The sequence below is a fragment of the Oryctolagus cuniculus genome, chromosome 1 (assembly GCF_051225735.1).
Source record: "Oryctolagus cuniculus isolate XC-2025 breed Fujian yellow rabbit chromosome 1, ASM5122573v1, whole genome shotgun sequence".
NCBI lineage: Eukaryota > Metazoa > Chordata > Mammalia > Lagomorpha > Leporidae > Oryctolagus > Oryctolagus cuniculus.
This window is the reverse complement of record NC_142867.1, coordinates 51,801,340-51,828,724: the sequence shown is the minus strand read 5'-3', so window position 1 is coordinate 51,828,724 and position 27,385 is coordinate 51,801,340. Positions and strand designations below refer to the sequence as shown.

The 27,385-nt window shown below is 42.9% G+C and overlaps 1 protein-coding gene across 2 annotated transcripts in view; it reads right to left on the bottom strand.

The window, feature by feature from the left end:
• Window positions 1-20,241: 20,241 nt before the first annotated feature.
• Window positions 20,242-27,385, bottom strand: part of COPB1 (coat protein complex I subunit beta 1) — a 49,762-nt gene continuing 42,618 nt past the window's right edge. For both annotated transcript variants that reach the window (XM_002708825.6, XM_008266482.5), the window contains exons 18-22: window positions 26,949-27,068; window positions 24,050-24,195; window positions 23,389-23,478; window positions 21,051-21,206; window positions 20,242-20,582 (exon numbers count right to left, since the gene is read on the bottom strand). In XM_002708825.6, coding sequence (XP_002708871.1) covers window positions 20,523-20,582; window positions 21,051-21,206; window positions 23,389-23,478; window positions 24,050-24,195; window positions 26,949-27,068 — 572 coding nt within the window. In that variant the 3' untranslated portion in view covers window positions 20,242-20,522. The remainder of the gene's footprint in view (window positions 20,583-21,050; window positions 21,207-23,388; window positions 23,479-24,049; window positions 24,196-26,948; window positions 27,069-27,385) is intronic.

Genomic DNA, 27,385 nt, shown 5'->3' with positions numbered 1-27,385 from the left:
TGCTGGGCTGCAGCCTAAGCTAGGAGCCAGAAACTCATTCCAGGTTTCCCATGTGAATGGCAGGAACTCAATTACTTGAGCCATACCCTGAATTAGCAGGAAGCTAGAGGCAGGAGCCAGGTATTGAAACCAGGTACTCTAATACAGGGCATGGATACATTAACTGCTAGGCTGAATACATGCCACTGCCTATTTTGTAATTGGGCTTTCTATTATTAAATATGAGTTCTTTTAAAATCCTGGATACAAGTCTCTTATTAGATATATGATTTTTTGGCTGGTGCCGCCGCTCACTAGGCTAATCCTCCGCCTTGCGGCGCTGGCACACGGGGTTCTAGTCCCGGTCGGGGCACCGGATTCTGTCGCGGTTGCCCCTCTTCCAGGCCAGCTCTCTGCTGTGACCCGGGAGGGCAGTGGAGGATGGCCCAAGTGTTTGGGCCCTGCACCCCATGGGAGACCAGGAGAAGCGCCTGGCTCCTGCCTTCGGATCAGCGTGGTGCGCCAGCCGTAGCGCGCCAGCTGTGGCGGCCATTGGAGGGTGAACCAACAGCAAAGGAAGACTTTTCTCTCTGTCTCTCTCTCTCACTATCCACTCTGCCTGTCAAAAATAAATAAATAAATAAATAAATAAATAAATGTGATTTCTAAATATTTTCTTGCATTCTGCATATTGCCTTCTTACTTTCTTGATAGTGATCTCTGAAGCACAGAAATTTTTAAAATTTTGATGAAGTCCAATTTATTTTTTGTCACTTATGGCCATTAATGTTTTAAAAAAAAAAACATTGATGTGATTAACTTATCTGAAAGGCAGAGAGACAGATGGTGAGAAAGAGAAACTATTTGTTGGTCCATTCTCCAAATGCTTGCAGTAGCTGAAGCTTGGCCAGGCCAAAGCCAAGAGCTGGGAACTTAATTTGGGTCTCCAGAGGAATCCAACCACCTGAGCTATCACTTGCTGCCTCCCAGAGCACACACTAGCAGGAGGATGGAATTGAGAACTGAGCCAAGACTTGAACCCAGGCACTCTGTTATGGGATGCAAATGTACTAAGCAGTATCTTAACTGCTAGACCAAATGCCCACCTCACTTATGACCATTAATATCTTGATGCAGATTTCTCCAGATATTTTCTCTGTGTTTTAACAAATGTACGATGATGTCTATAACTCACTGCTTTGTTTATGTAATAAACTGTGAACAATTTCCATGACTGTACATCATCATTATCGTCTTCATAGAACATATTGTATGAATTTACCACGATCTATTTCAGTGGTCACCTAGAGATGGACATTTATGTCATTCCCAACATTTTGACATTATAAGCAATGGACACTGAGGTCATTCCAAATATTTTCCATTACAAGAATCTTTGCACACATGTCTAAATTATTTGACAGGAGAAACCAGGACTGAAGCATGTGGCAGATGCAGGGAACAGTCCTGAGGAAGGTCAAAGAGGAGGAAGAACTCATCAAGCCCATATTTGGTAAAATGTAAGCTGTGTAAAGGAGACTAGCAGAAGATCACGCTGGAAAGGTAGACTGTTGCTAAATTGTGGAAAGGCCTCAAATGTGAGCTTAATAAGCTTAGATTTGGAAAACCATAGAAGTTTTTTAGGTGGAGGCTCAACTTGATAAAATCATCTGGTTTCTTTTTGATAGAATGGGGGAGGGGATGGTTTACTTTCAATTCCTATGTCCTAAAAAAGCAGGAGTAAACCCAAGAGATGATAATGTCATAGAAGCCAGGGGGAGGCAAATGCCTCAGGAAGAGAGAAGCCAATTGGGCCCAATGATGCAGAGAAAGCAAACTTTCAGTTGACTTAGCAATAGAATAATAGGGGTGGCATTTACTTGAGTAATGTCAATGCAGAGGAGGATTCTGAGTCCTCCTGACTAAAAATGTCAGAAATAATGTTATTCTTTAAAAAAAAAAAAAAACAAGATGCTTGAGGAAGTTGACATTGCAATCGTATTAAGCAAGTTAACCTACATTAGAATATAGTAATACATTAATTAGGTTAGCCTATGCTGTAATAAACAAAACCCAGATTTCAGTGACTTACACACAAAGTTTGTTTCTTCTTATTATATGTAGTTGGTGGGTCTGCTCTACAGAGTCTCTGAGGAGCTCAGCATGATGACAGAAAGTTCCAACTTCTGGAAGACAAAACCCTCCTTTGATTGGCTCTGGGAGAGATTACCAGAGGATCATGTACCACCTGGTCTATACCGCGGTCCAGGGTGAGATAGGAGCCTCATCTAGACCTGCCTTACTGACAAGTGGCTGGGCCATGTGGGGAATAGCTGTAATATTTGGTGAGCACCACTGTCTCTGACATAGGGAGAGTAGTCCACATAAAATGTGTTATGAAGGGAAGAAGAGAGGTAAAGCAGTTGCTACAGCTGCAGAAGGTACGTGAATTTTTTCATTTTTCTAGTTAGAAGAGAGAGTGGTTAAGCCATGGAGCATGACATGGGTCTTTAGCAGCTGGAAGGGAGAATGATGAGCTGTCAGCGGGAGACCCTGGCTGCCTTTCTCTGAAGTTGGCAGGAAGGAAGTGAGGGAAGTATAGTTAGTCAACTTTGTGGGTATGGAGGCAGGAAATTGGGGAAGTTCACACCTGATATTTTTAATTTCCTAAGAAGTAGGAAGTCAATGGCCAAAAGTGGTAGTAGGTAGCAGTAGTGTGGTAGGGGTATGGGCCAGAAGTAGATGGTGGGTCTTTCAGAATTTGGAGAATCTGAAAAAGACCTCTCTAGTCTGCATCAGCCTTCAAATGGACAACCATAATACTCCCTCTCTGGTGTACTTACTTCCACTAAACCCTTTCTTCATATTGTAAACAGGTTGACTGCTTTTAAAAGACAGGGCGTATCAGATCATGCCATACTGTGCATAAAGCCCTACAATTAAAATGACACACAGATCTGGCTTACACTGTCTTCTCAACCTTGTCCTCAACCCTCTCCATACACTCTTACATGGTCCCTTTTCTTTCCTCCTTCCTGCCTCGAGGGCTTCACAGCCCTTTTTTAAGCTTTTCCAATCTATTCTACTCCTTTCACTTAGTTAATTCAAAGCCTACTTTTAGGCCTCAAATTAAATGTCAGCTTCTCACAGAGGCCTTCTCTGACCCTTCATGCTAGCTTAGCTCTTATGATACTTGGAGCTTTTCCTTGGTAACATTCTTATTCTTTTTTTTTTTTTTTTTTTTTTTTTGACAGGCAGAGTGGACAGTGAGAGAGAGACAAAGGTCTTCCTTTTGCTGTTGGTTCACCCTCCAATGGCTGCCACCGCTGCTGGCGCGCTGCGGCCAGCGCACCACACTGACCCGAAGCCAGGACCCAGGTGCTTCCTCCTGGTCTCCCATGGGGTACAGGGCCCAAGGACTTGGGCCATCCTCCACTGCCTTCCTGGGCCACAGCAGAGAGCTGGCCTGGAAGAGGGGCAACTGGGACAGAATCCGGTGCCCCGACCGGGACTAGAACCCGGTGTGCCAGCCCTGCAGGCGGAGGATTAGCCTATTGAGCCGCGGTGCCGGCCCCTTGGTAACATTCTTTATAATTATAATTATATATTTGTATATAGTGGACAAGGGCTGTCTCCTCCACTAGACTGCAATTCTGTGAAGGTAGGCATTGTGCCTGTTTACTTCTTCTGCTGCTGTCTGCTTTATATGTAGCACATTGCCTGGCATTAAAAAGATTTATTTGAAGCAGTGTTATGGGGAAAAGGAGAGAGAGAGAGAGAGAGAGAGAGAGAGAGAGAGAGAGAGACAGGGAGAGAGGGGTAAGGGAAAGAGAAAGAGAGAGAGAGAGAGAGAATGTTCCATCTATCTGCTGATTCACTCCCCAGATGGCCACAACAGCCAGAGCTGGTCCAGGCTGAAGTCAGAAACCCAGAGAGAACTCCATTTAGGTTTCCCATGTGGGTGGGTGGCGGGGCCCCAAGTACCTGGGCCATCTTCTGATGCCTCCTCAGGCACATTACCAGGGAACTGATCAGAATCAGGGCAGTGGGACTCAAACCAGCATTCCCATATTCCACAACACTGGTCCCCATGCTTGACTTTCTACAGATGACAACTAAATATTTGTCAAGTGACTAAATGGATCAGATCTTGTTAACCAATTAATCCATCCCTATTGTAAAGAGATGACCAGTGCGGCACTACCTCTGAGAGCCCCACCAAGAATGGCAGCCACAGCATTGCTACAGGGTCAATGTGCAAGACTGTGCTTAGCAGTCCAGTATAGGGATGGGGAGGGCAGGGTTGGACTGATGGAAGGTTGAGGCTCTGCAGGATGCATGTGGAAGAAAGAGACTCATCCTGGTCTTCCTGCTGCACTCACTGCAGAAAAAGAGAAATCCAGAGGGGAGTGAGGGACTTGGGAGAAAACAATGAGACCAAAGAGCTGGCGGTAACCAGGATACCGAGGAACATGCTCGGTGGGAGTAAGAGCCTGAGAAAGCTGGGGAGCCAGGAAGTGACAGTCAGAGCACTGGTACATCAGACTTGGAGGTCTCTAGAGTGGAGCATGATTCCAGGTCTCCAGGTCCGGAGTGTAAGCCTGGAAATGAATGGCTGAACAGCTGTCGGGAGGTGGTCGTTGCTGCCAGCAATAAGGAATCACCTGGCCAGTGAAGTTACCTGGGTGACAGAAGACTTGAAGTGAAGACTTTCAGGTACCAAACTGTTTAGGGACTGAGGGGATCACAAGATGACTTACAGGACATCATGTTTTTTTTTTTTTTAAGCAAGAACTAGAGATGATAATCTGCTATAAACTTATTTGCTTATTTTTCCAAGGGCCAAGGATTGTTTCAGCAGTAAAAGTAACAACAGGTAATAGAGAGAGGACAGGTCCTGGTCAAAGGTCAGGGTCTACCACTTTCTTGCTAAGTAACCTTTGACAATTACTTCACCTCTTGGAGCTCAGTTTTCCTGCTTGCAAAATAAAGCACCAACTTGGGTTACTGTTGAATCAAACGAGATAATGGGTACAAACTACACTGTGAAGTGCTATCCATACAAGTTTTATCATTATTTGTAGAGTGAATTCATGGTAGCATTTAGAACAAAGTTCTTAATACCTGACTTTTTTTTTTAGCTTTATTTATTTTCATCCATTTGAAAGGCAGAGTGGCAGAGACAGAGCGGTATCTGCCTTCTGTTGGTTCATTCCTCAAATGTCTGCCGCATCCAGGGCCAGCCCAGACCACACTCAGGAGCCCAGAACCCCATCTGAGTCTCCCATTTGAGTGGCACAGAACTCAGAACTCCAGGCGGGTCTCCCACCAGGGTGGCAAGCACTTAAGTTGTATCTGGCACTGGCAGGAAGCTGGATGTGGAGCAGAGCACCCAGGACTACTCTGATGTGGGATGCAGGCTTCCCACTTGGCAGCTTAACCTGCTGTGGCATAACGCCCGCACCACAAAACAGTCCTCAGAGAAAGGCAGTGCAAATACTATCTCCATTATACAGGTGAGAAAACAAGGGTAGGTTTAGTTAGAAACATTCAGTGATTGAGGTGGGCATGGGATAATAAGATGACTCAGACACAATCCATAACCTTGGAGCTGGAAGTCCAATGAGACAGACACAGTGATGCGCTACGTTGTGCTGTGCGGTATAATGGTGGAACAGGGAGGGCTGTGAGAGCACGGGAAAAGGTGGAGTGAACTTTCTAGAGGGAACACCAGGTGAGCTGGGCCTTGGAGATGAGCTTGGAGGAGAGAGCTGCTCCTTCTCGGAAGTGGTAGAGACTAGAACTAGATCTAGAACTGTAACCAAGGGACACAGCACGCAGTTAGGTGCTGCATCCTCCGCGCTCTTTGGTCAAGAGAAAAGGGAGCCTCCTGGGCTCCACACAGGAGCATATTCTCGCTGCTTCCGCTAAGAGCCTGGCTGCCAGGGGAACACCAGTTCTTGCTTCGTCTCTTTGCAATGTGCTGTCAGCAACCTACTGTCAGGACGCAAATGGACAGCTCAGATCCTGCAGGCGTGAAGCAGCATGCTTTGGTTTCTGTCTCCTAACCTCTTCACAGTTGTCTGATGACGTTTCTTACTGGCTGACTGTCCTGCTTTATATGCAAACCAATGTGAAGCCCCTAAGTCACCTTGCAAGCTCTCCCAGGAAACCGGCAGAGTTTTAAAGGAAACGTGACTTGTCACACACACTGATTGCTTCTCACCTGAAGGAGGCTGCTGGAGGTCTTCCCATGCTTCTCCTCTCCCCCTCACGATATCCTTCAGTAACCTTGAGGGAAACCCAGGCCTTATCTGCTTCCCTTCTGCCTCAATCTCTGCGGTTCACAAACTCTGTTTCCTTCATACTTTTTCAAAGGGCATTGGTGGGGAGCCAGTAACTTACTTTATTCCTGAAAACTTGGTTACTCAGGGCTGGACTCTAGTAGCTAACCATAATAACAACCATGGTGGGGCCAGCATAGAAATTTAAGCCTCTGCCTGCAGTGCCGCCATTCCATATGGGACCCAGTTCGAGCCCTGGCTGCTCCACTTCCCAGCCAGCTCCCTGCTATTGTGCCTGGGAAAAGCAGTGGAAGATGGCCCTAGAGCTTGAGCCCCTACTCCCACGTGCAAAGCTCCCATTGAGTTCCTGGCTCCTGGCTTTGGATGGGGCCCAGTCTGGCAGTTGCAGCCATCTGGGGAGTGAACCAGTGAATGGAATATTCTCTCTCTCTCTCTCTCTCTCCCTCCATCCCCCCTTCCCTTCTCTCTCTGTATCTCTGCCTTTCAAATAAATAAATAAAACCTTTTAAAAATAATAAGCATGGTATATCCATTTTATAGATAAAGACACTGAACCTAACCTCAGAGAGGGTAAGAGGTGAGAGGCTCAGGTGAGGAAGCCATCGTGGGGGGGGGGGGCACCAGAACAAGGGAAAGGAACATAGCCTAAGGCAAGGGGATAACGTCGTGAGTGTGTGCTGGGCTGCATCTGTTTCTCTGGCTTCACAGCACCCCACTTTCAGTACACATTCTGTGTAGTGTTAGTGAGAGTGAACGTCCAGAGGTCTAACTCCCAATAAGGTTATTGAAGGGTCACAGAGTTCTCATCTGTGAAGTCTGAGAGAAATAGCAGAAGTTATCTCCCTGCTGAGACTGGCATAGTGCCCAGCCCACAGTAATGCAGGCCACTGGGAGAAGTTCACGCTAGGGGCTGGTGTGGTGGTGCAGTGGGTTAGGCCACCACTGGTGACGGCAGCCAGCATCCCATACCAGAGCACCAGTTTGAGTCCTAGCTGCTTTGTTTCCCATCCAGCTCCCTGCTAATGCACCTGAGAAGGCAGTTGATGATGGCCAAGTAGTCGGGCACCTGCTATTCACATGGGAGACCAGGGTGGAGTTCCTGGCTCCTGGCTTCTGCCTAACCAAACCCTGGCCATTGTGGCCATTTGGGGAACGAAGCAGCAGATGGAAGGTCTTTCTGTCTCTCCCCTTTTCTCTGTCATTGTGCATTTCAAATAAATACATCTTTAAAGAAAGTTCATGGTAAAGTGGAATGAAAAGATAGGTTTATTTGGGTGCAAAAAAACCATTGAAATCCATCTATAGTTTTTTTATAATATGCAATTCTCATGAACTTTTTGAAGACCTCTCATATATGCATGAATTTCAAAAATTTTTTTCACCAAAATAAACTTCCCTTTTAATTTTCCATGGACTTTTTGAAGTGCCCTCACAGCTGCTTAGCAAATGGCATTTCTGTTCAGCATTGGTACTTACTCATCTGGGTAGTGTTAGGCAAGTCACTTAACAGTCTTTGCTCAGCAATGATGTGTGTAATATTATTAGCATTCCTAACATGTATTAAGTGCTTTGTGGTTAGTAACTGCTATAGTGTCATAATTATCCTTTTGTCCCCAAAGCAATGAAGGGGTTGAATCAGTTGTAATATATCATCAGCATGTCAGAAACTATTTAATGCAGAAGTAGACGTTGGCTTATTTTTATTAGAACTTGTTTACAGCATTGAATAATTCCATTGTATTGTAACCATACTTTAATTAAAAACATATTTGAATGTATAGCAGAAATGATATATCTCAAATGTGAACTAGGGTTTGTCTTTCTCTTAAATTTTATCTTTGCCTCTATTTTCTATCTTCAATGAACAAACATTATTCAGTTGTAATTTTTAAGTTTAAAAAAAAACCATCACTTAGTGGAGAATCAAAGACTCTGGCTGGATTCTAGCCAGGGGCAAATTTCAGGAAGTAGGTAGGCAGCGCAACTCCAAGCAATGGGGCTGGAGTCAGAATGGCAGTCACAGCAGACTTCCAGGTGTAGACGGCTGGTTTAAAGCAAGATCCTTGGTGGTTGATAGTTACAGAATCCAGCCCTGCAGGAGAGCTGAAGGCAGGAGCTCAGAGACTGACTTTAAAAAAAAAAAAAAAAAAAAAAAAAAAAAAAAAAAAAAAGTATTTATTTAAAAAGCAAAGCAGAATAGGGGCCAGCACTTGGCACAGTGGGTTAACGCCCTGGCCTGAAGCGCCGGCATCCCATATGAGCGCTGGTTCGAGACCCGGCTGCTCCACTTCCGATCCAGCTCTCTGGTATGGCCTGGAAAAGCAGTAGAAGGTAGCCCGAGACTTGGGCCCCTGCACCCACATGGGAGAACTGGAAGAAGCTCCTGGATCCTGGCTTTGGATCAGCACAGCTCTGGCCATTGTGGCCAATTTGGGAGTGAACCTACAGCTGGAAGAACTCTCTCTCCCTCTCCTCTCTCTAACTCTGTCAAACAAATAAATAAATCTTTTTTTCTTTAAATGGAGCAGCCGGGACTAGAACCCGGTGCCCATATGGGATGCCGGCGCCGTAGGTGGAGGATTAACCAAGTGAGCCCATGGCGCCAGCCCCTAAATAAATAAATCTAAAAAAAAAAAAAAAAAAAAAAAAAAGGCAGAGCAACAAGGAGAGAGAGAGAGAGAATCTTCCATCTGCTAGTTCACTCCCTAAATGGCTGTGACAGCCAGGACTGGGCCAGGCTGAAAACTAGGAGATGGAACTCTATCCAGGTCTCCCATATGGATGGCCGAGGTCCAAGCAAGTGAACCATTGTCTGCTGCCTTCCTGGGTGCATTTTCAGCAAGCTGGAGTGGAAGTGGAGCAGATGGGATTTGCACTGGCTCTCCAATATGGATGCCAGTGTCACAGCATAGCTTAACCTACTATGCCACAACGACAATGCCAGCCCCACAGAGAATTCTTATCTGTTTTCTGCCTTTATCTACTATTGCATCTCCTGCTATTTTATCCTTTCATCATAAAACAAATTTTAAAATTCTAACCATTTTATTCCTCAGATATGCTAAACCCATTTCCACCTCAGGTTCCTGTTACTGCCTTACCACACTGACAACCCTTTCTAACTTAACATCCCACCTACTAGCCACTAGCTAAGCCATTAGCCTATTTTTTTCCTGCGTAGCACTTACTCACTCTGAATAATACCTTATTTGGTTGTTACAGCAAGAATATAAACTACTGAGTGCAAGGATTTGTGTGTCATGTTCACCATATATATGTTGTGACATGAATAGTGCTTGTATGAAATAGAGAAGCTCCATTAAAAAAAAAACCATTGAACATTGTCAGGGAATAAAAATGTTAAGCAGGGGAAATGAGACAGAAATCCCTCTGTGTGCTATTGGAGCCCAAGAGTAACAAGGGTCAGCAATTATGAGTTCATTTTTTAGGGTCAGATTCAGAATTGGGAGTATAGGGAAATTGATATCATTTCAACTGATTTGTTTTTTTCCTTTTCAAAAGCAGTTATCACATTTCAAAAAAATGGTGCTGACACCTCCAGTTGAATATGACACAGTCTATATGTATGAGCTTATTGGAAGTCTGGGCTAAATGAGTAACTTCCTGAATGATGTGAAAAGTGATGAGGCTTGTGGCATTCCAGAAAAACTTGACACAGATTGTGTACCAAAGCAATTCCATGGAATGATGGAATTGATGATTTAAATGGCCACTCAGTCTAAAAGATTTTGGCCTGAAGTTATGACAGCTGAACATTTTTATATATACACCAAAATCCCTGGCGTAACTCAGTTTTTCTGGAACACAAGGAGGCAGAAAACTCTGAGTTCTAGCCAATACTTCTATGAACAAGTAGGAAAAGGGGGGGGGGGGTAGGTGGGTATTGGAAACAGTTGAGACTTTTGTTCAACCTCTTTTATGTGCCACACACTAACATGTCATGGATTTTCTCATTTAATAACCCTACAAGGCAGTATGACTTACTTCCATTTTCCAGATAAAAAAATAAGACTGATACAAATTGACTTCCCACGACCACAGTTACTAAATTGGGGGGGGGGGGTAATTTAATTCTAGGTTATTTGACTCCAGAGCCTGCACACTTTCTGCCACACTTGCCTCTCCAGCATTCCTGGAAATCCCCTTGGTGAGATATATTGCTCATCTTAAAATTTAAAAAAAAAAGTAATGATACACCCTAAAAGGAAGCAGGAAGTAACAGGAAAACCAGAAAATCCACATGAAATTGTTGGTATTTGACTTTGTTTTATCTCATAAAAGAGGCAACCTCCTATCAGTTCTATGGATGAAGATCACTATGACAATCCTACTGATAACAACTCCATCACTCCCTGGTGTTCACCTTCACACACTGCATATCAGTGTTATTTAAGACAGGAAGAGTTAGGTGGTGCCATTTTATAATAGGAAAAGCAGATTTGGTGACTCTACCCCTTTATCAAGGCAGCATTTGTCTTTAGGGAAACATGTAACTTTCTATTTTTTTAAAGCTCATCTGGCCCCTACTTCCACCCTATCCTGTCACAATCTTAACATCATGTTCCATCAAAATCATTTTTCAAAAGATTTTTTTAAAGATTTATTTATTTATTTAGCATGTCAGAGTTATAAGGAGAGGGAGGGAGGGAGGGAGAGAAAGAGAGGGAGAGAGGGAGAAAGGGAGAGAGGGAGAGAGAGAGAGAGAGAGAGAGAGAGAGAGAAAGAGAGAGAATATCTTTCATTCACTGGTTCGCTTCCCAGATGGCTGCAATGGCTATAGCTGGGGGCCAGGCTGAAGCCAGAAGCCAGGAGCTTCATCTGGATCTCTAACATGCGTGCAGAGACCCAGGCATTTGGGTCATCTTCTGCTGCCTTCCCAGGTGCATTAGCAGGGAGCTGGATTGGGAAGCAGAGCAGCCAGGACTTGAACTGGTGCTTGGGTATGGGAGGCTGGCATAGCAGGAGGCAGCTTACCACATCAGCTCCTTGTCAAAAATCATTCTCGAATTTGATTTCTACAACAGGCTCCTAAGTGGCTTCCACACTTCCAATCTATTCTTCAAAAGTTTTTCTTTTTTCTAACTGCATATATGACCATGACTTATTTGCTTAAACTTCTTAGTAGTTCTTCATTCTGTACAATGTGAAGTTCAAATGCCTCAGCCTGTTCTTCACAATCTGACCCTTGGCTATCATCTCCAGCCCCAACAACTGCTATTGCTTCCCAATAAACTCTGTTGAGCCAAACCAAACTCTTGGTGCCATGTATCCCTGTGACTTTTTCCAAACTGATCTGTGACTGGAACAGCTTTCCTGCTCTTTCCCCCCAACCCTAATCTGACATTCACCAAATTTATACTTTTCAAGGCATAGCTCAAACGTCACCTCTTTAAAACAATGTCTAAATATTTTAAAAGATTTATTGATTTATTTGAAAGTCAGGGTTAGAGAGCTAGGGAGAGACAGACAGAGAGAGAGAGAGATCTTCTATCCACTGGTTCATTCCTCATATGGCCCCAAGAGCCAAGGCTGGGCCAGGCTGTAGCCAGGTTCATGCAGGTCTCCCACATGGGTGGCAGGCACCCAAACAGTTGGGTCATGTTCTGCTGCTTTCCCAGGCCACTACCAGGGAGTTCAATTGGAAGCAGAGCAGTCAGGACATGAACCAGTGCCCATATGGGATGCTGGTGTTGCAGATGGTGGCTTTACCTACTATGCTACAATGCCAGCCCCTAAGGCTTTCCCAGAGTCCTTTACTTCATGGCATACGCCAGGGACTACCCGAACTTTGTTTTATAGTTTTATTTCCTCAGAGGAAACAGTTCCTGTAAGTACATAATCTGTATGAATTACATAAAAGTTCTGTTTCACACTGACATCTAAGCCAGTCGAGGAGCATCTAAGTCAAGTTGTCCTTTCCACCACCCTGAAATATTGACACATTTAATTCAATGTGGTGAATAAGGAACAATTTACTAGTAGAACCTATATGTTTGCAATATAAAACCACTAGGTAGAACTTAAATGTATGCAATATAAAACCACTAGGAGGCTGGCGCCACGGCTCAATAGGCTAATCCTCCGCCTTGCGGCACTGGCACACAGGGTTCTAGTCCCGGTCGGGGCGCCGGATTCTGTCCCGGTTGCTCCTTTTCCAGTCCAGCTCTCTGCTGTGGCCAGGGAGTGCAGTGGAGGATGGCCCAAGTGCTTGGGAGACCAGGATAAGCACCTGGCTCCTGCGGCGGCCACTGGAGGGTGAACCAATGGCAAAAGGAAGACCTTCCTTTCTGTCTCTCTCTCACTGTCCACTCTGCCTGTCAAAACAAAAACGAAAACAAAAACAAAAACAAAAAACAAAAAACACTAGGGGCCAGCACTGTGGTGTAGTAGGTTAAGCCTCCACCTGTGGCACCGGCATCCCATATGGACACTGGTTTGAGTCCTGGCTGCTCTTCTTCAGATCCAGCTCTCTGCTATGGCCTGGGAAAGCAGTGGAAGATGGCCCAACTGCTTGGGCCCCTGCACCCAAGTGGGAGACTCGGAAGAAGCTCCGGGTGCTTGGCTTGGATCGACTCAGCTCTGGCTGTTGCGGCCATTTGGGGAGTGAACCAACGGGTGGAAGACCTGTCTCTCCCTCTTTCTGTATGTAACTCTGCCTCTCAAATAGATAAATAAATCTTAACCTGCTACACCACAGTGTTGGCCCCAGATAAATAAATCTTAAAAACAAATTTACAGAAAGGATAGAGAAAATTGACAAAAATTCTACTAACTTGTGTTTTCTTGGACTCGGGAAAAAGACCCCTATTATCTGATTTAAGCTGTGAGACCATGTCTAGCTGTGGACTGCTGGTATTCTAGCAGAGAGCTGGTTTGAAAAACCTGCTTTTACCCTAACATAAATAGTCACACCTTTACTCAAAACAAGGGACATTAAAAAGGTGGAGTGTGTGTGGCAGTTGACCTTGACGTTGTGGAAAGTGAAATTTCTGATTATAACTCACTAAATTCACCCTTAAAAAAATGTCATTGGGCTTTAGGAACTGGTTTGCATAGCTTAGTAAAATCCAGTAATTTTCCCACACAGATTTTTTGAGTCAGATGGGCATTTTCCCCACAGGCTGGTTGGTGAAGTCCAGTGTGCTAAGTCAGCCCCCACCCTCTTATGAGAATTCAGTGCTTACTCACAAAGGGATGCCAGCTCTCTGCTGGGCCCAAAGAGGCTGAAGTTTCAGTTGCTTTGAGACCCAAGAGATCAAGATCGCAGATCTAAAAATCACAAGAGCTGGGATCAAGGACTTTAGCCAATGACATATCTTAGTCACACCCAATAAGCAGGGTGGAGTGGGGTAGATAGCACTTATTTTCAAGATATATTACTGAAGTGACTGATGTGGTATCTAATTTTCCATTCACTTGGAGAGCCAGGCAGCAGTACATCTATAACATATCCTAACTCATCTCAATGAGGGAGAAATACTTTTAAAAAAATTGTTTTAATTTTTAGAAATGTTTATTTGAAAGACAAAGCTGGTTCACTCTCCAAATGGCCACGGTGGACCACGTTGGTCCTGGCCAAAGCCAAGAGTTCAGAACTCCAACTGGGAGGAGATATACATTCTTAGAGTAGTATCTTTTATCTCACCTAACGGTATTTCATAGGCACATGTCAACAGTATAATTTAATCCACACCCTTGTTATCTTTATAGCTACATGCTTCATTCATTTGGTCACTCAACAGATATTTATGGAGCATCTACTATCTACTGGGTATTCTGGTAAACATTAAAGACATTTAACTTTGGTTGCTTGTCAATATTCATTTTGGGATGTCTTCACCCTTTTAAATTTTTACTACAACATTCTGCATTGATAGATGGAGAACATCAAGAGGATGTCGTCAGATCATTGTTACTATAACCTGGCTTGTGCTCGCTTCGGCAGCACATATACTATATCCTGGCTGTACATATTTCTATGCCCAATTTTTATTATTATTTTTATTTATAGAAAACTTTTATTTAATATAGATTTTGAAAGTACAACTTTTGGATTATAGTGTTTCTTCCCCCCATAACCACCCTCCCACCTGCAAACCATCCCATCTACTACTCCCTCTCCCATCCCATTCTTCATTAAGATTCATTTTTAATTATCTTTATATACAGATCAACTCTATACTAAGTAAAGACTTCAACAGTTTGCGTCCACACAGACACACAAATTATAAAGTACTGTTTGAAGACTAGTTTTACTGTTAATTCTCATAGTACAACACATTACGGACAGAGGTCCTACATGAGGAGCAAGTGCACAGTGACTCCTGTTGTTGATTTAACAATTGACACTCACCCGAGGCTCTTGTCATGAGCTGCCAAGGCCATGGAAGCTTATTTAGACAAGGCCATAATCAAAGTGGAAGTTCTCTCCTCCATTCAGAGAAAAGTACCTTCCTTCTTTAATGGTCCCTTCTTTCCACCAGGATCTCACTCACAGAGATCTTTCATTTAGGTCATTTTTTGCCACAGTGTCTTAGCTTTCCATGCCTGAAATACTCTAATGGGCTTTTTAGCCAGATCTGAATGCCTTAGGTATACCCAATTTTTTTAAAAAGATTTATTTATTTATTTGAAAGGCAGAGTTACACAGAGAGGCAAAGGCAGAGAGAGAGAAGTCTTCCATCCACTGGTTCATTCCCAAGATGGCCGCAAGGGTCAGAGCTGGGCTGATCTGAAGCCAAAAGCCAGGAGTTTCTTCCCGATCTCCCAAATGGGTTTTGGGCCATCCTCTACTGCTTTCCCAGGCCATAGCAGAGAGCTGGATCAGAAGTGGAGCAGCTGGGACTCAAATTGGCACCCATGGGGGTGCCGGCACTGCAGGCGACGGTTTTATCTGCTACGCCATAGCACCAGCCCCCATTTTTTTTTTTAATAATTAAGAAACAGAGATTTTTGGAAGGCTTCCCCCCCCCCCCAAGGCAGAGCGGACAGTGAGAGAGAGAGAGAGAGAGAAAGGTCTTCCTGTTCCGTTGGTTCAACCCCCAAATGGCCACCACGGCAGGCACACTGCATTGATCCGAAGCCAGGAGCCAGGTGCTTTTCCTGGTCTCCCATGCGGGTGCAGGGCCCAAGCACTTGGGCCATCCTCCACTGCACTCCCGGGCCACAGCAGAGAGCTGGACTGGAAGAGGAACAACCGGGACAGAATCCAGTGCTCCGACTGGGACTAGAACGGGTGTGTTGGCACTGCAGGCGGAGGATTGGCCTATTGAGCTGCAGCGCTGGCTGCTTTTTTTTTTTTTTTTTTTAAGATTTATTTATTTATTTGAAAGGCAGAGTTTTAGAGAGGCAGAGGCAGAGAGAGAAAGGTATTCCATACACTGGTTCACTCCCCAAATGGCCGCAAGGGTCAGAGCTGGGCTGATCTGAAGCCAGGAACCGGGAGTTTCTTCCAGGTCTCCCATTTGGGTACAAGGGCCCAAGGACTTAGGCCCTCTTCCACTACTTTCCCAGGCCATGGCAGAGAGCTGGACCAGAAGTGGAGCAGCCGGCACTTGAACCGGCACCCACTTGATGCCTGCACTGCAGGTGGTGGCTTTACCTGCTACACCACAGCACCGGCCCCTCTAGGCTCAATTTTTTAAAGAACCAGTAAAACTGACTGTGACTCTGAAAGCATTTAAATCTCAGTATGTTCATGATGGACAATCTATCACATAAAGAATATGGCTTAAAATATTCATATTTTGCTGAGATAACAGTTGATTGGCAAAAGTGCCAACAGTATATTAAAATAATTGAAACAACAAATAGTTACAAGCCAAAGGCAACCTCAATTAAGAATTCTCAAGAAAAAAAACTTCTTTTATGTAGGTTACTGGTGATAACAACAAAAACAAAAGCATTTCACTATGAAGTGAGCCTACATTTTGAGGGAGGTGTAAAGATAGTGAGAACAGGTTTCAGTCTTCTCTGCAAGGTAAAAGTGAGTGCAGGAAGAAACAACCACTTACTGATGAGCGTTCACTTTGTACCAAATGTTCATCATAAATATTTCATCTCAGTTTCATCCCAACTCTATGAAGTAGACATCATAAGCACCTTTCAAATGAATAAACTAAGGCACAAAGTTATTAGGAAGTGATGGCAATATGTAACTAGTTACAAGGACTGTAGTGTGACACACACTGGCTTTATATCTGGTTCATCTCTTACTGTTAAACTTTGAACAAGCAACTTACTGTCTCCTAAGACTGTGGTCACCACCTGAAATTGGTGGATTGATAGTTTTTGCCTTAGAGGGCTGTTGTGAGCACTGTTCATGTTGTGGAAAATGTACTGTTATGCCTGCTAATTTAGGCACTGAATAAGTTAGCTGTTTACTCTTGGCTAAAACCACATAGAAAGAAGTGGTAGACAGGATTCCATACTTTCCTAATTCTAAACTGAATTTGTATATTTTGTCTGTTTTTAAGATTTATTTACTGGGGCTGGCACTGAGGCGTAGTGGGTGAAGCTGCCGCCTGCAGTGCCTGCATCCCAAATGGGTGCCGGTTATGAGTCCTGGCTGCTCCTCTTCTGATCAGCTCTCTGCTATGGCCTGGGAAGGCAGTAGAAGATGGCCCAAGTGCTTAGGCCCCTGCACTAAAGTTGGAGACCTCATGTGAGAAGAAGCTCCTGGCTCCAGATCATCTCAGTCTGGCTGTTGCAGTCATTTGCGAAGTGAATCAGCGATGGAAGACCTCTCTCTCTCTCTGCAACTCTTTCAAATAAATATTTAAGATTTATTTATTTAAAGTCAGAGTTACAGAGACAGGGAGACACAGAATCTTCCATCTGTTGGTTCACTCCCCAAATGGCTGCAACAGCTAGGGGCGGGCCAGGCTGAAGCCAGAGGCCAGGAGCTTCATCTGGGTGGGTGAGGATAGGAGCCCAAACACTTGGGCTCTCCCTTGCTGCTTTCCCATGCACATTAGTAGGGGAGCTAGATAGAAAAGAATGGTACCCAGCACTGAGGCAGCTGCTTAACCTACTGTGCCAGCCCCAAAACATCACTATTAATCCTGGCATTTTAAATTGTTTATTTTTATTTATTTATTGAGAGTCAGAAGAGACAGAGAACTCCTATCTGCTAGTTTACTCCCCAAAAGCCATGTTGGGTTCAGGCCAGGAACACAATCCAGGTTTCCCACATGGGTAACAGGGACCCAAGTACTTGAACCATCATCTTGCTGCTTCATGGGGGGTACACATTAGCAGTAATGCTGGATTGGAAGTGGAGCTGGGACTCAAATCAAGGACTCCAATATGAGGTGTGGTCATCCCAAGCAGTGACTTAACTGCTAAGCCAAATGCTAGCCCCCGCTTTTTCTTTTTATAAAAACAACTTTAAACACTAACATTTCTAATCCCTTCTAATAGAGCTCCCTCTAGTGTCATGACATTAATGAAATATAAGGCCCATTTAATTCTCTTGTAAAACTTACAGGTCTATTCAATACATTAATATATGAAGCCCTAACTTGGTGTTAGATAACATGTTTTTTTTTTTTTTTTTTTTTTTTTTAAGATTTATTCATTTATTTGAAAGTGAGAGTTACACAGAGAGAGAGGTCTTCCATGTGCTGGTTTACTCCCCAATCGGCCTCAACGGCCGGAGCTGAGCTGATCTGAAGCTAGGAGCCAGGAGCTTCCTCCGGGTCTTCCCATGTGGGTGCAGGGGCCCAAGGATTTGGGCCATCTTCTACTGCTTTCCCAGGCCATAGCAGAGAGCTGGATCGGAACTGGAGCAGCTGGGACTTTAACTGGTGCCCATATGGGATGCCAACACTGCAGGCGGCAGCTTTACCCCCATGCCACGGTGCCGGCCTCATGTTTATTCTCTTATCAGACATCATGGTCCTATTATATATTATATTTTAATGTGAACTGCCACTACCTTTGAATGTATATTATATCCAAATTAAGAGGGTACACAGTAAACAGCTTATTTAAACAAAGTGCTACTATCCAATCCAGTTTACAATTATTTCATGCACAAAGATAATGAAATAAACAGTCTAATATATCTGCATTAACTTCTTTGTTTTCCTTCCTTATGAATTTCATGTGAGGTAATCTGATTCCAACAAAAACAGCTAGAACATGTCAGGCAGACGTTATAAGAATATGAAAAGATATAGGTATCTTCTAGAATACATAGAAACATAATTCCTTGACATCTTAAATTTAATACTGGTTGACTGAGAATATAGGACTACCCTCTTTAATATACTAAGCAACTTTCTCTGTCCTATAGAATGTCAAGAGGTAGTCTATAAAAAATAGATTCTTGGGGGCGGCACTGTGGCATAGGTGGCATCCCACATGGGCACTGGTTCAGTCCTGGCTGCTCTACTTCTGATCCAACTCCCTGTTAATGCACCTGGAAAAGCAACAGAGGATGGCCCAAGTCCTTGGGTTTCTGCACCCATGTGGGAGACTTGGATGGAGTTCCTTTCTCATGGCTTTGCCCTGGCCCAGCCTTGGCTGATACAGCTATCTCGGAAATGAACCAGCAGATAGAAGATCACTCTCTATCTCTCCCTCTCTTTCACGTAACTCTGTCTTTCAAATAAACAAATATATCTCAAAAAAAAGGGAGGGGGGTGCAAATTCTCTGGTCAAATAAGATTAGGAAATGATGAATTAAACCAAATATGCTTTTGTTACTTAAAGGCTTCTCAGAATCTTTAGTACGCAAATATGCACTATGAATTCTTCATACAAGACAGTATGTAGCTTTTCTCAAACTTATTTGACTATGGAATCCTTTTTTTCTCCAAATATTTAATGATAGCTAATTAATTAGCTAATGTTAAAAGAACAGACTTGGAGAAATGATCTAATTCAAACGAGGTCACATCAGTTCCTCTGCACTCATCACAAATCTCCACCCTTTGACTCAATGCATCGAACTGACCTTTTTCTTGCATTCCTATTATCTTCTCCATTTGGGAGCCACTGGTTTTGTTTCGAGACCTCAGTGCTCTGGAATCTCAAATGCCCTGTAATCTTCTGGTTTACTGATGAAAAATGCAAGTGGCTTCAAAGGTTTTGACATCATCCAAGGCATCAATCTCCTTACACTCAAAACAAATAATTCCATTCTCACTGAAATAGATGATGCTTTCACTCTTTCACAAACCATATCTCATGGGGAATGTAGCCTGAAGCCTAGCTGGAAGACAAGATACAATAGCTGAAGTTTAGACTTAGCTAAAAGACTACCTCAACCATCCCAGTGGAGATAAGGGCCAAAAGGAGGGCATAATCAGCCTGGGAAATTAAGCTAAAAAAATGCCCTTGGAATCATATTGGGGAGTGATGGTACCCTGCACTAGTGTAGACTGAGGAAAAGGGGAGCGAGGCACAAGGCAATGAGAGAACAGGGCAGCTTTCTGAAGTCTTTTTAGGTGAATCCTCCCAGTACAGCTTCTGTAATCAGCTAGAACCAATTTAATTCCTAACAAACATAATTATCAAAGTGAAACATGTATGGTTAAAAACTATTCTAGATTATCTACTTTTTACTATGATTAAAGATGATTAAGATAGAGTTCACAATATTCCTTTATGCTGAAGATGAATCTGTTTTCAAGTTATTTTGATACTTTATTCCTGAAGCTAAATTCAGGGAAAAGCTCTTTAGAACACGACAAGGCCTTTTTAGAGATACCAGTATTGCAGAATTAAATAAGTAAAAAACAATCAAGTAAATCAAGGGCTGTCTCATTTTATGCCATTGAGTTTATAAATTTTTCTTAATAAAGCTGTATATAGTCACAACTCAGAGTAATTTTAGTTTGTAATAGAAATGTATAACTCAACCAAAAAATTCATTGCTACATATCTAAAATAATGTAATTATTCATTTATTTATAAAATAACAAAAAAATTTATGAATAAATCTTTTTATTGTACTGTGAAAATGGTCTTGGTACATGTGAGAAACATTATATACTTTGAGGACAGCATTCAGAACTGGTTAAGACAAAAGACAAATTATAATTTTAAACTCAATCTTGATTTAAGGGAAAGGTTATAAATTATTGGCTGGAATGCATTTAGCATGAACTCTATATAACATAAAGCATGAAAGAGTACAAAAGATGTTGGAGGCCAATAAGCCGATATCTAGATTTTAACTGTAAAGCTTCAAGGACTTTGTGTCTATTCTTATACACTAGTTTTCTTCTGAGACAAGTTGATTTTATCTCCAAGACTTAAGGCCATTCCCTGTAAAGAAGAATGAAGATGTTTATAGTGACTGAAACTATGCACAACCAGCAGGTTATTCCATTTCAATTAAGCCCTCATTGAATGATACCACATCAACAATGCAATGAAGATGTGCAAAAAAAAACTAAGACTTTATTGGATTGAATTTAGTGCTGGATTTACAAAAAAAGTCAGTAATTTGTACCTTAGCTTACAAAACATTTTAGAGAATTCATTTCACAAACATCCTAGAGGAATCAATTTGTTTTAAAAGCAAATATCCCAGAATAACAGGCCCAAAAGTTGAACCATTTTAATGAAGCAAAAGTTCTATATATTTAGAGTATCATATATATGCATGTAATGCATGAAGCATGAGCGACAAAAGACACTAAACAAATAAGACAGACATAAATTCTTTCTCCCTTTGTTCAGTTCAGAAATGCTCTCCAAAAAAAAAAAAAGGAGAAAGAGAGGAATTGTTACCTGACTCTTTGCACGAATTCTTATGTGGCCAGTAACAGCAGCATCTGGGCCCTGGTGAATTGGCTTCTCAATGCTGACATTTGCAAGTGCATCTTCTCCAAATATGGAACGAGCATAAAGGTTGGCTGCCATAAAGCCACAGTAACCAGAAAGGGCCTACAAGAAATTCACAATAAATTCAATACTTAACTGGAGAACTACACATATGCAAAAGCAAACAGCGCAGTACATTATTCAGTAAATAGTATTTATATGGTGGTGGTTACCTGGCTTTATAAGTTTGTGAAAACTCATAAAACTATACAGATAAAACTGTGTGTACATTATACTTTGATAAACCTGGCTTTAAAGAAAAAGTACCTACTTCAACTTGTATTCTCCTAACTTGTTTGGATGCCTGCCATGTCAGATCTTAGGCTCCATGAAGGGATTATTTCAGTTGGACTTAGCATTTTCTAAATAAACTAACTTATCAATTAAAACCTACTTGTTTGGCAGCATTCTTTTATTGATAAAATGAATACTGTAACAGAAATTTAATAAAGGAAAAATATTATTTAGAGCTTCAGCATAGTTTCCTTTTCTTTCTGGTTTTTTGTTATACACACACAAACATAAGAGCCATGGTAGGGGGCTGGCGCTGCGGCTCAATAGGCTAATCCTCTGCCTGTGGCGCCGGCACACCGGGTTCTAGCCCCGGTCAGGGTGCTGGATTCTGTCCTGGTTGTCGCTCTTCCAGGCCAGCTCTCTTCTGTGGCCCGGGAAGGCAGTGGAGGATGGCCCAAGTCCTTGGGCCCTGTACCCGCATGAGAGACCAAGAGAAGCACCTGGCTCCGAGCTTTGGATCAGCGCGATGCGCCGGCCGCAGCATGCCGGCCGCGGTGCGGAGGCCATTGGAGGGTGAACCAATGGCAAAAGGAAGACCTTTCTCTCTGTCTCTCTCTCTCACTGTCCACTCTGCCTGTCAAAAAAAAAGAGTCATGGTAGGGGCTGATGCTGTGGCACAGCATGTTAAAAAGCTAGCCTGCAATGCCAGAATCCCATATGGGCGCCGATTCGAGTCCTGGCTGCTCCACTTCCAATCCAGCTCCCTGCTAATGAGCCTGAGAAAGTAGTGGAGAATGGTCCAAGTCCTTGGGTCCCTGCACCTATGTGAGAGACCCAGAGGAGGCTCCTGGCTCCTGGCTTCGGATTGGCCCAGCTCCAGCCACTATGGCCATTTTGGGGAGTGAATCATTGGATGGAAGACCCCTGTCTCTACTTCTCTCTGTAACTGTCTTTCAAACAAATAAATCCCTTTTTTTTTTTTTTTTTTAAATAGAGTCTTAGTATACTAATTCTAGATTTGAGTAAATATATTCTGACCTATAAATTGAGCCCATCAAAGAAGTCAGGGACATTTACTAATCTAGTATCAAAAATAAAATATTTTGGAATAACTCTCTAGCTGAAAGGGGTAAAAGATTGCTAAGAAGAAATTAATTTGACTAGTTAACTGAGCCACTGCACTAGGAACAAGTAGGATGATATATTCCAACAGAAAGAGGTAATAAGCAGATCTGTACATTCTAGAAATTAACTTAAGATTTATTTGACAGGCAGAGTGACAGAGAAAGAGGGAGGCACATGACACAGAGAGTTCTTCCATGTCCCCAATAGCCAGGATTGGGCCAGGAGCAAACCAGGAGCCAGGAAATCCACCCAGGTCTCCCACTCTCCCATGTGAGTGGCAAGGACTCAAGGCCTTGGGCCATCACTTGCTGCCTTTCCAGGAGCAATATCAGGATGCTGGGTCAGAAGCAAAGGAGGGGGCCAACGTAGTGGCATGGTGGTTAAGTAGCTGCCTGCACTGCTGGCATCCCATAGGGGCACTGGTTTGAGTCCGGCTGCTCCATTTCAGATCTAGCTCTCTGCTAATGTGCCTGGGAAAGCAGCAGAGGATAGCCCAAGTGCTTGGGCCCCTGTACCCATGTGGGAGACCTGAAAGAAACCCCTGGCTCTTGGCTTTCTCTTGGCTCAGCCCTGGCCATTGCAGCCATTTGGGGAGTAAATCCCACGAACTCAGTGGATGGAAGATTTTTTTCTCTCTTTTAACTCTTTCAAATAAATATATCTTTAAAATAAAATAAAATAAAACAGTATAGGAGCCAGGACTGGAACTAGCATTCTGATATGGGATGTGGGGGTCCTGGGCAGCAGCTTAACCTGCTGCCAGGGGGCCTTCTAGCTACTCTAGAATGACACTACTTTTCCCAAGCTGAAGAAAACCAGAATTATACTAGAAGCAGCCAGGAGTCTATTATTCTCTCTCAGATTTCAGAAATTTTGCAAATTTTACCTTCTCTGGAGTGAGGCATTTCATATTGGTTGACTTTAGTATGTGCTGTAAATAGTCATTTAAGTCAATCATATTGGTGTTAACTGTCACCTGTAAAGAAAAACAATGTCAAGGAGATCATAAACCTTGCAGTGAGAAATCTGCCGATCAGTGATATTTCATATTAGAACCTACTTCCAACTCTCATACAGAGGGGAAGAGCAGGCAACAAGAAGGTAAATAACATCTACAAAATCCCAACAACCTGCTGTTTGCTGTCAGTGCTTTTAGATACAGATAACAGATCAACAAGAAGCATACAGAATATTTCTAATAGAAATCAAAGCTTGATGGGACAAAGATCACTAGAGGAGCAGAGACTCTGCAAAGCCTCTTGTAGATACTATATTCAGTGGTAAGCTATTATTAGGTAGAAAGGATGGAATATTGCATATAATGTCTTAATCAGATTATAGAACTGCTACTCTAATCAACTTACAATGGCAAATTACTAAACTACTTGCATGATTTTCAGTTATGGCTAATTTGAAGGAACAGATATCAAGACTGTTTGCTTTTCAAACATGACGCTTTTTAGTGGGATTAATTGAACAGGAAATCCCTCAAAATTAGCCAAAGGAAAAAAGATGAATGGGTGCAAGGAAATCTCCCAAGAACTAACTTTGTTTTCCCATTCAAATTCAGCCCACATCTGACGGAATTCAGCATCAGTGCAAGTTGCAGGCTGGATGTAGTCCATGATGTCAATGTGGATATCACTGAGGACCACACAATTTCTGTCACTCGCTGCTCCAGACACATCATAGACTGCAATAAACAAAAAGATCTCCAATCACTAAGGCAAATTTCGACTTTAGGTTTTAACATATACAAATAACAATTATGATATTATTTATTACGTAAACGTTTACAGAATATTTATTATGTACTGGGCTCTAAGTGCTCTATAAGTATTGTAGGGCTGGCCCCCAAAATCCTATCTGATGGTATTATTATTTTCTATCGTACAGATGAAGAAACAAAAGCACAGAAGTTAAATAAATTGCACAAGGTTGAACAACAGTAAGTGGTGGGGACAGGATTCAAACTCAGGCACATTATGTTTTTAAACAAATAATTCAGTCCCATTGTAGTGTCCTAGCCACTGCAGCAGACACACAGGCAGTTCAGTATTCTCACTGTGGGTGCACTGCTGAACCACAGCGCTTTAACAACGTAAGATCATTTGCTCTCATGACTGTCTCTTCCATAGTGGGAAGTTTCACTCTGGTGCCTACCTTTCCTCTTACTAGTGTCTTGACAGTCCCTCACTCCTTCTACTTTAAGGGAAAACTGGGGTTACCAAGAAAAAGGTCCTTTAATTTTCAGTCCAATTTATTAAAAATAAATATTTCTCTGTATCTACTCTCTCCTCTTCCCCTTTTATATACTGCCTGTTCACTTCAGGACTAATACTTCCTGACAACTGAGATCTCTTCATTGGTCAAGGATCTCACTCCATCAATCATTATCTCTTTCACTCTGAAATCTTTTTTTTTTTTTTTTAAGATTTTATTTATTTATTTGAGAGGTTGAGTTACAGAGAGAGAGACAGAGAGAGAGAGAGAGAGAGAGAGGTCTTCCATCTGCTGGTTCACTCCACAAATGGCCACAATGGCTGGAGCTGCACCAATCTGAAGCTAGGAGCCAGGAGCCTCTTCTGGATCTCCCACACAGGTGCAAGGGCCCAAGGACTTGGGCCATCTTCTACTGCTTTCCCAGGCCATAGCAGAAAGCTGAATCAGAAGTGGAGCAGCCAGGACTCATAAAGTGCCCATATGGAAAGCTGGCACTGCAGGCAACAGCCTTACCCACTATGCCACAGTGTTGGTCCCTCCTGTTACTCTTAAATAAATATTTATCTCTAGTTTAGATCGTTTGTGTCAAGACTCACAATAAACTGCTATTGCATATCTTTAGACACTTTTAATATTCAACTTGCTCAAGATTAAATTACGTGTTCTCTCAAATTTGATTTCCTGTATTTCCTGTTTGGGTGAGTGACACAAACAACAACGTAATCCAATCCAGAAATCTGAGAGATAATCTAGCCACTTCCTTCCTCAACGCTAACTCTTTCTTTCTCTTCCAACTCTTACTTCAGTTGTTTAAGCTCCCTGTCCTTTGTTACTTCGGCTTCGGCAATAGTCTACTAGTTAATCTTCCTGCCTCTTCTGATCAATCTCCTACAGTGCTATCACAGAAATAGTTCATCATTGGCCAGCGCCGCGGCTCACTAGGCTAATCCTCCACCTTGCGGCGCCAGCACACCCGGTTCTAGTCCCGGTCGGGGTGCTGGATTCTGTCCCGGTTGCCCCTCTTCCAGGCCAGCTCTCTGCTATGGCCAGGGAGTGCAGTGGAGGATGGCCCAGGTGCTTGGGCCCTGCACCCCATGGGAGACCAGGAAAAGCACCTGGATCCTGGCTCCTGCCATCGGATCAGCGTGGTGCGCCGGCCGCAGCGCGCCGGCCGTGGCGGCCATTGGAGGGTGAACCAACGGCAAAGGAAGACCTTTCTCTCTGTCTCTCTCTCTCACTGTCCACTCTGCCTGTCAAAAAAAAAAAAAAAAAAAAAAAAAAAAAAGTTCATCATTTAATTCACTCATTTACAATTTCTTAATGTTACCCCTTCCACAAATAAAAATTGAAATGCTTAGCATGGCAAATAAAATATGACTTCCATTAACCTTCCTAATTTAAGTTTTTTCCTCCCATGACCCTCCACTGTACTCTGAACTCCAGATATATCAAACTGCTTACATTTGTTCCAGCTGCACCCTTGTCTGTCCGTAGAACACTTACAAATCTTTTAAAACCTTACTTAAATATCAGCTCCCCCAGGAAGCCATTACTAATCCCTGTCCTACAAGCTCTCAACATTCTGAGAATTGGACAAATCTCTTCCTTACTTCCATCCTACCTAGAACAGGCTGCTTTCATAATAGTCACCATTTGTAGTGCATGTATCTATTTTACACATGTTCATATACTTACATATTTTCCTTACTCAACTACCAGCTATCTGGAGATTTCGTTCCTCACCATGGTAAACCTATTCCTATGATAGAAATTGTTAGAAAATCTGCTTATGGACTGAATGCTTCTGAACAAACTAATCCTAATTCTGAAACATCCTTATATATGTGGGAACAAATGTCTGTATGAAGGTTTAGACTCAGTTCAAATGTTATCCTTTGATAATATATCATCTTCTTTCTTCATAAATCCTTCCACCCTGTTACCATTTTTTTCTACTATGATCTCAAACCACTGTTTCTACTATGATCTACTATGTAAATTAGTCCCTAGGACATTGTATTATAATCTTATTATTTCCTTATCTATCTCCTCCCTTTGCCTAATAGTTTCTTGAGGACGGTGACTCTATATGGTTCATTTCTGTATATCCAGAGCATAGAACGATGCTTGGCAACATAGAGAGTGCCCCACAGCAACTCATTACAGAAATTCTGTAATAAAAAAAAATACTGAACTACCACATGGCATAAAACACCACCTTACCTATATTACCAAAAATTATTCCATTTTCTGTTGATGCTACTTTCACATTAGCTTTAATATTTGCAAAGTCATGGGGAGCAAGAGTCAAAGGAGATGGTTTTTCCACAAGTTTCAGGTCTCCTGAAAAAAAGTTTGGACATGGTTAAAATACATATATTAACGATAAAATTTTAAAATGTATGCATCTTGGAGCAGCATACAGGTTGAGACACTGCTTGGAATTCCCGCATCCCATAATGGAGTGCCTGGTTCAAGTTGTAGCTCAGTTCCCTGATAATTCATACCCTGGGAGGCAACAGGTAATGACTCAAATCGTTGGGTCCCTGCCACCCACATGGGAGATCCATATTATGTTCCTGGCTTCTAATTTCAACCTGGCCCAGCCCCAGTTGTTGTGGGTATTTGGGGAATGAACCAGGAGATTAGAGATGTGTCTG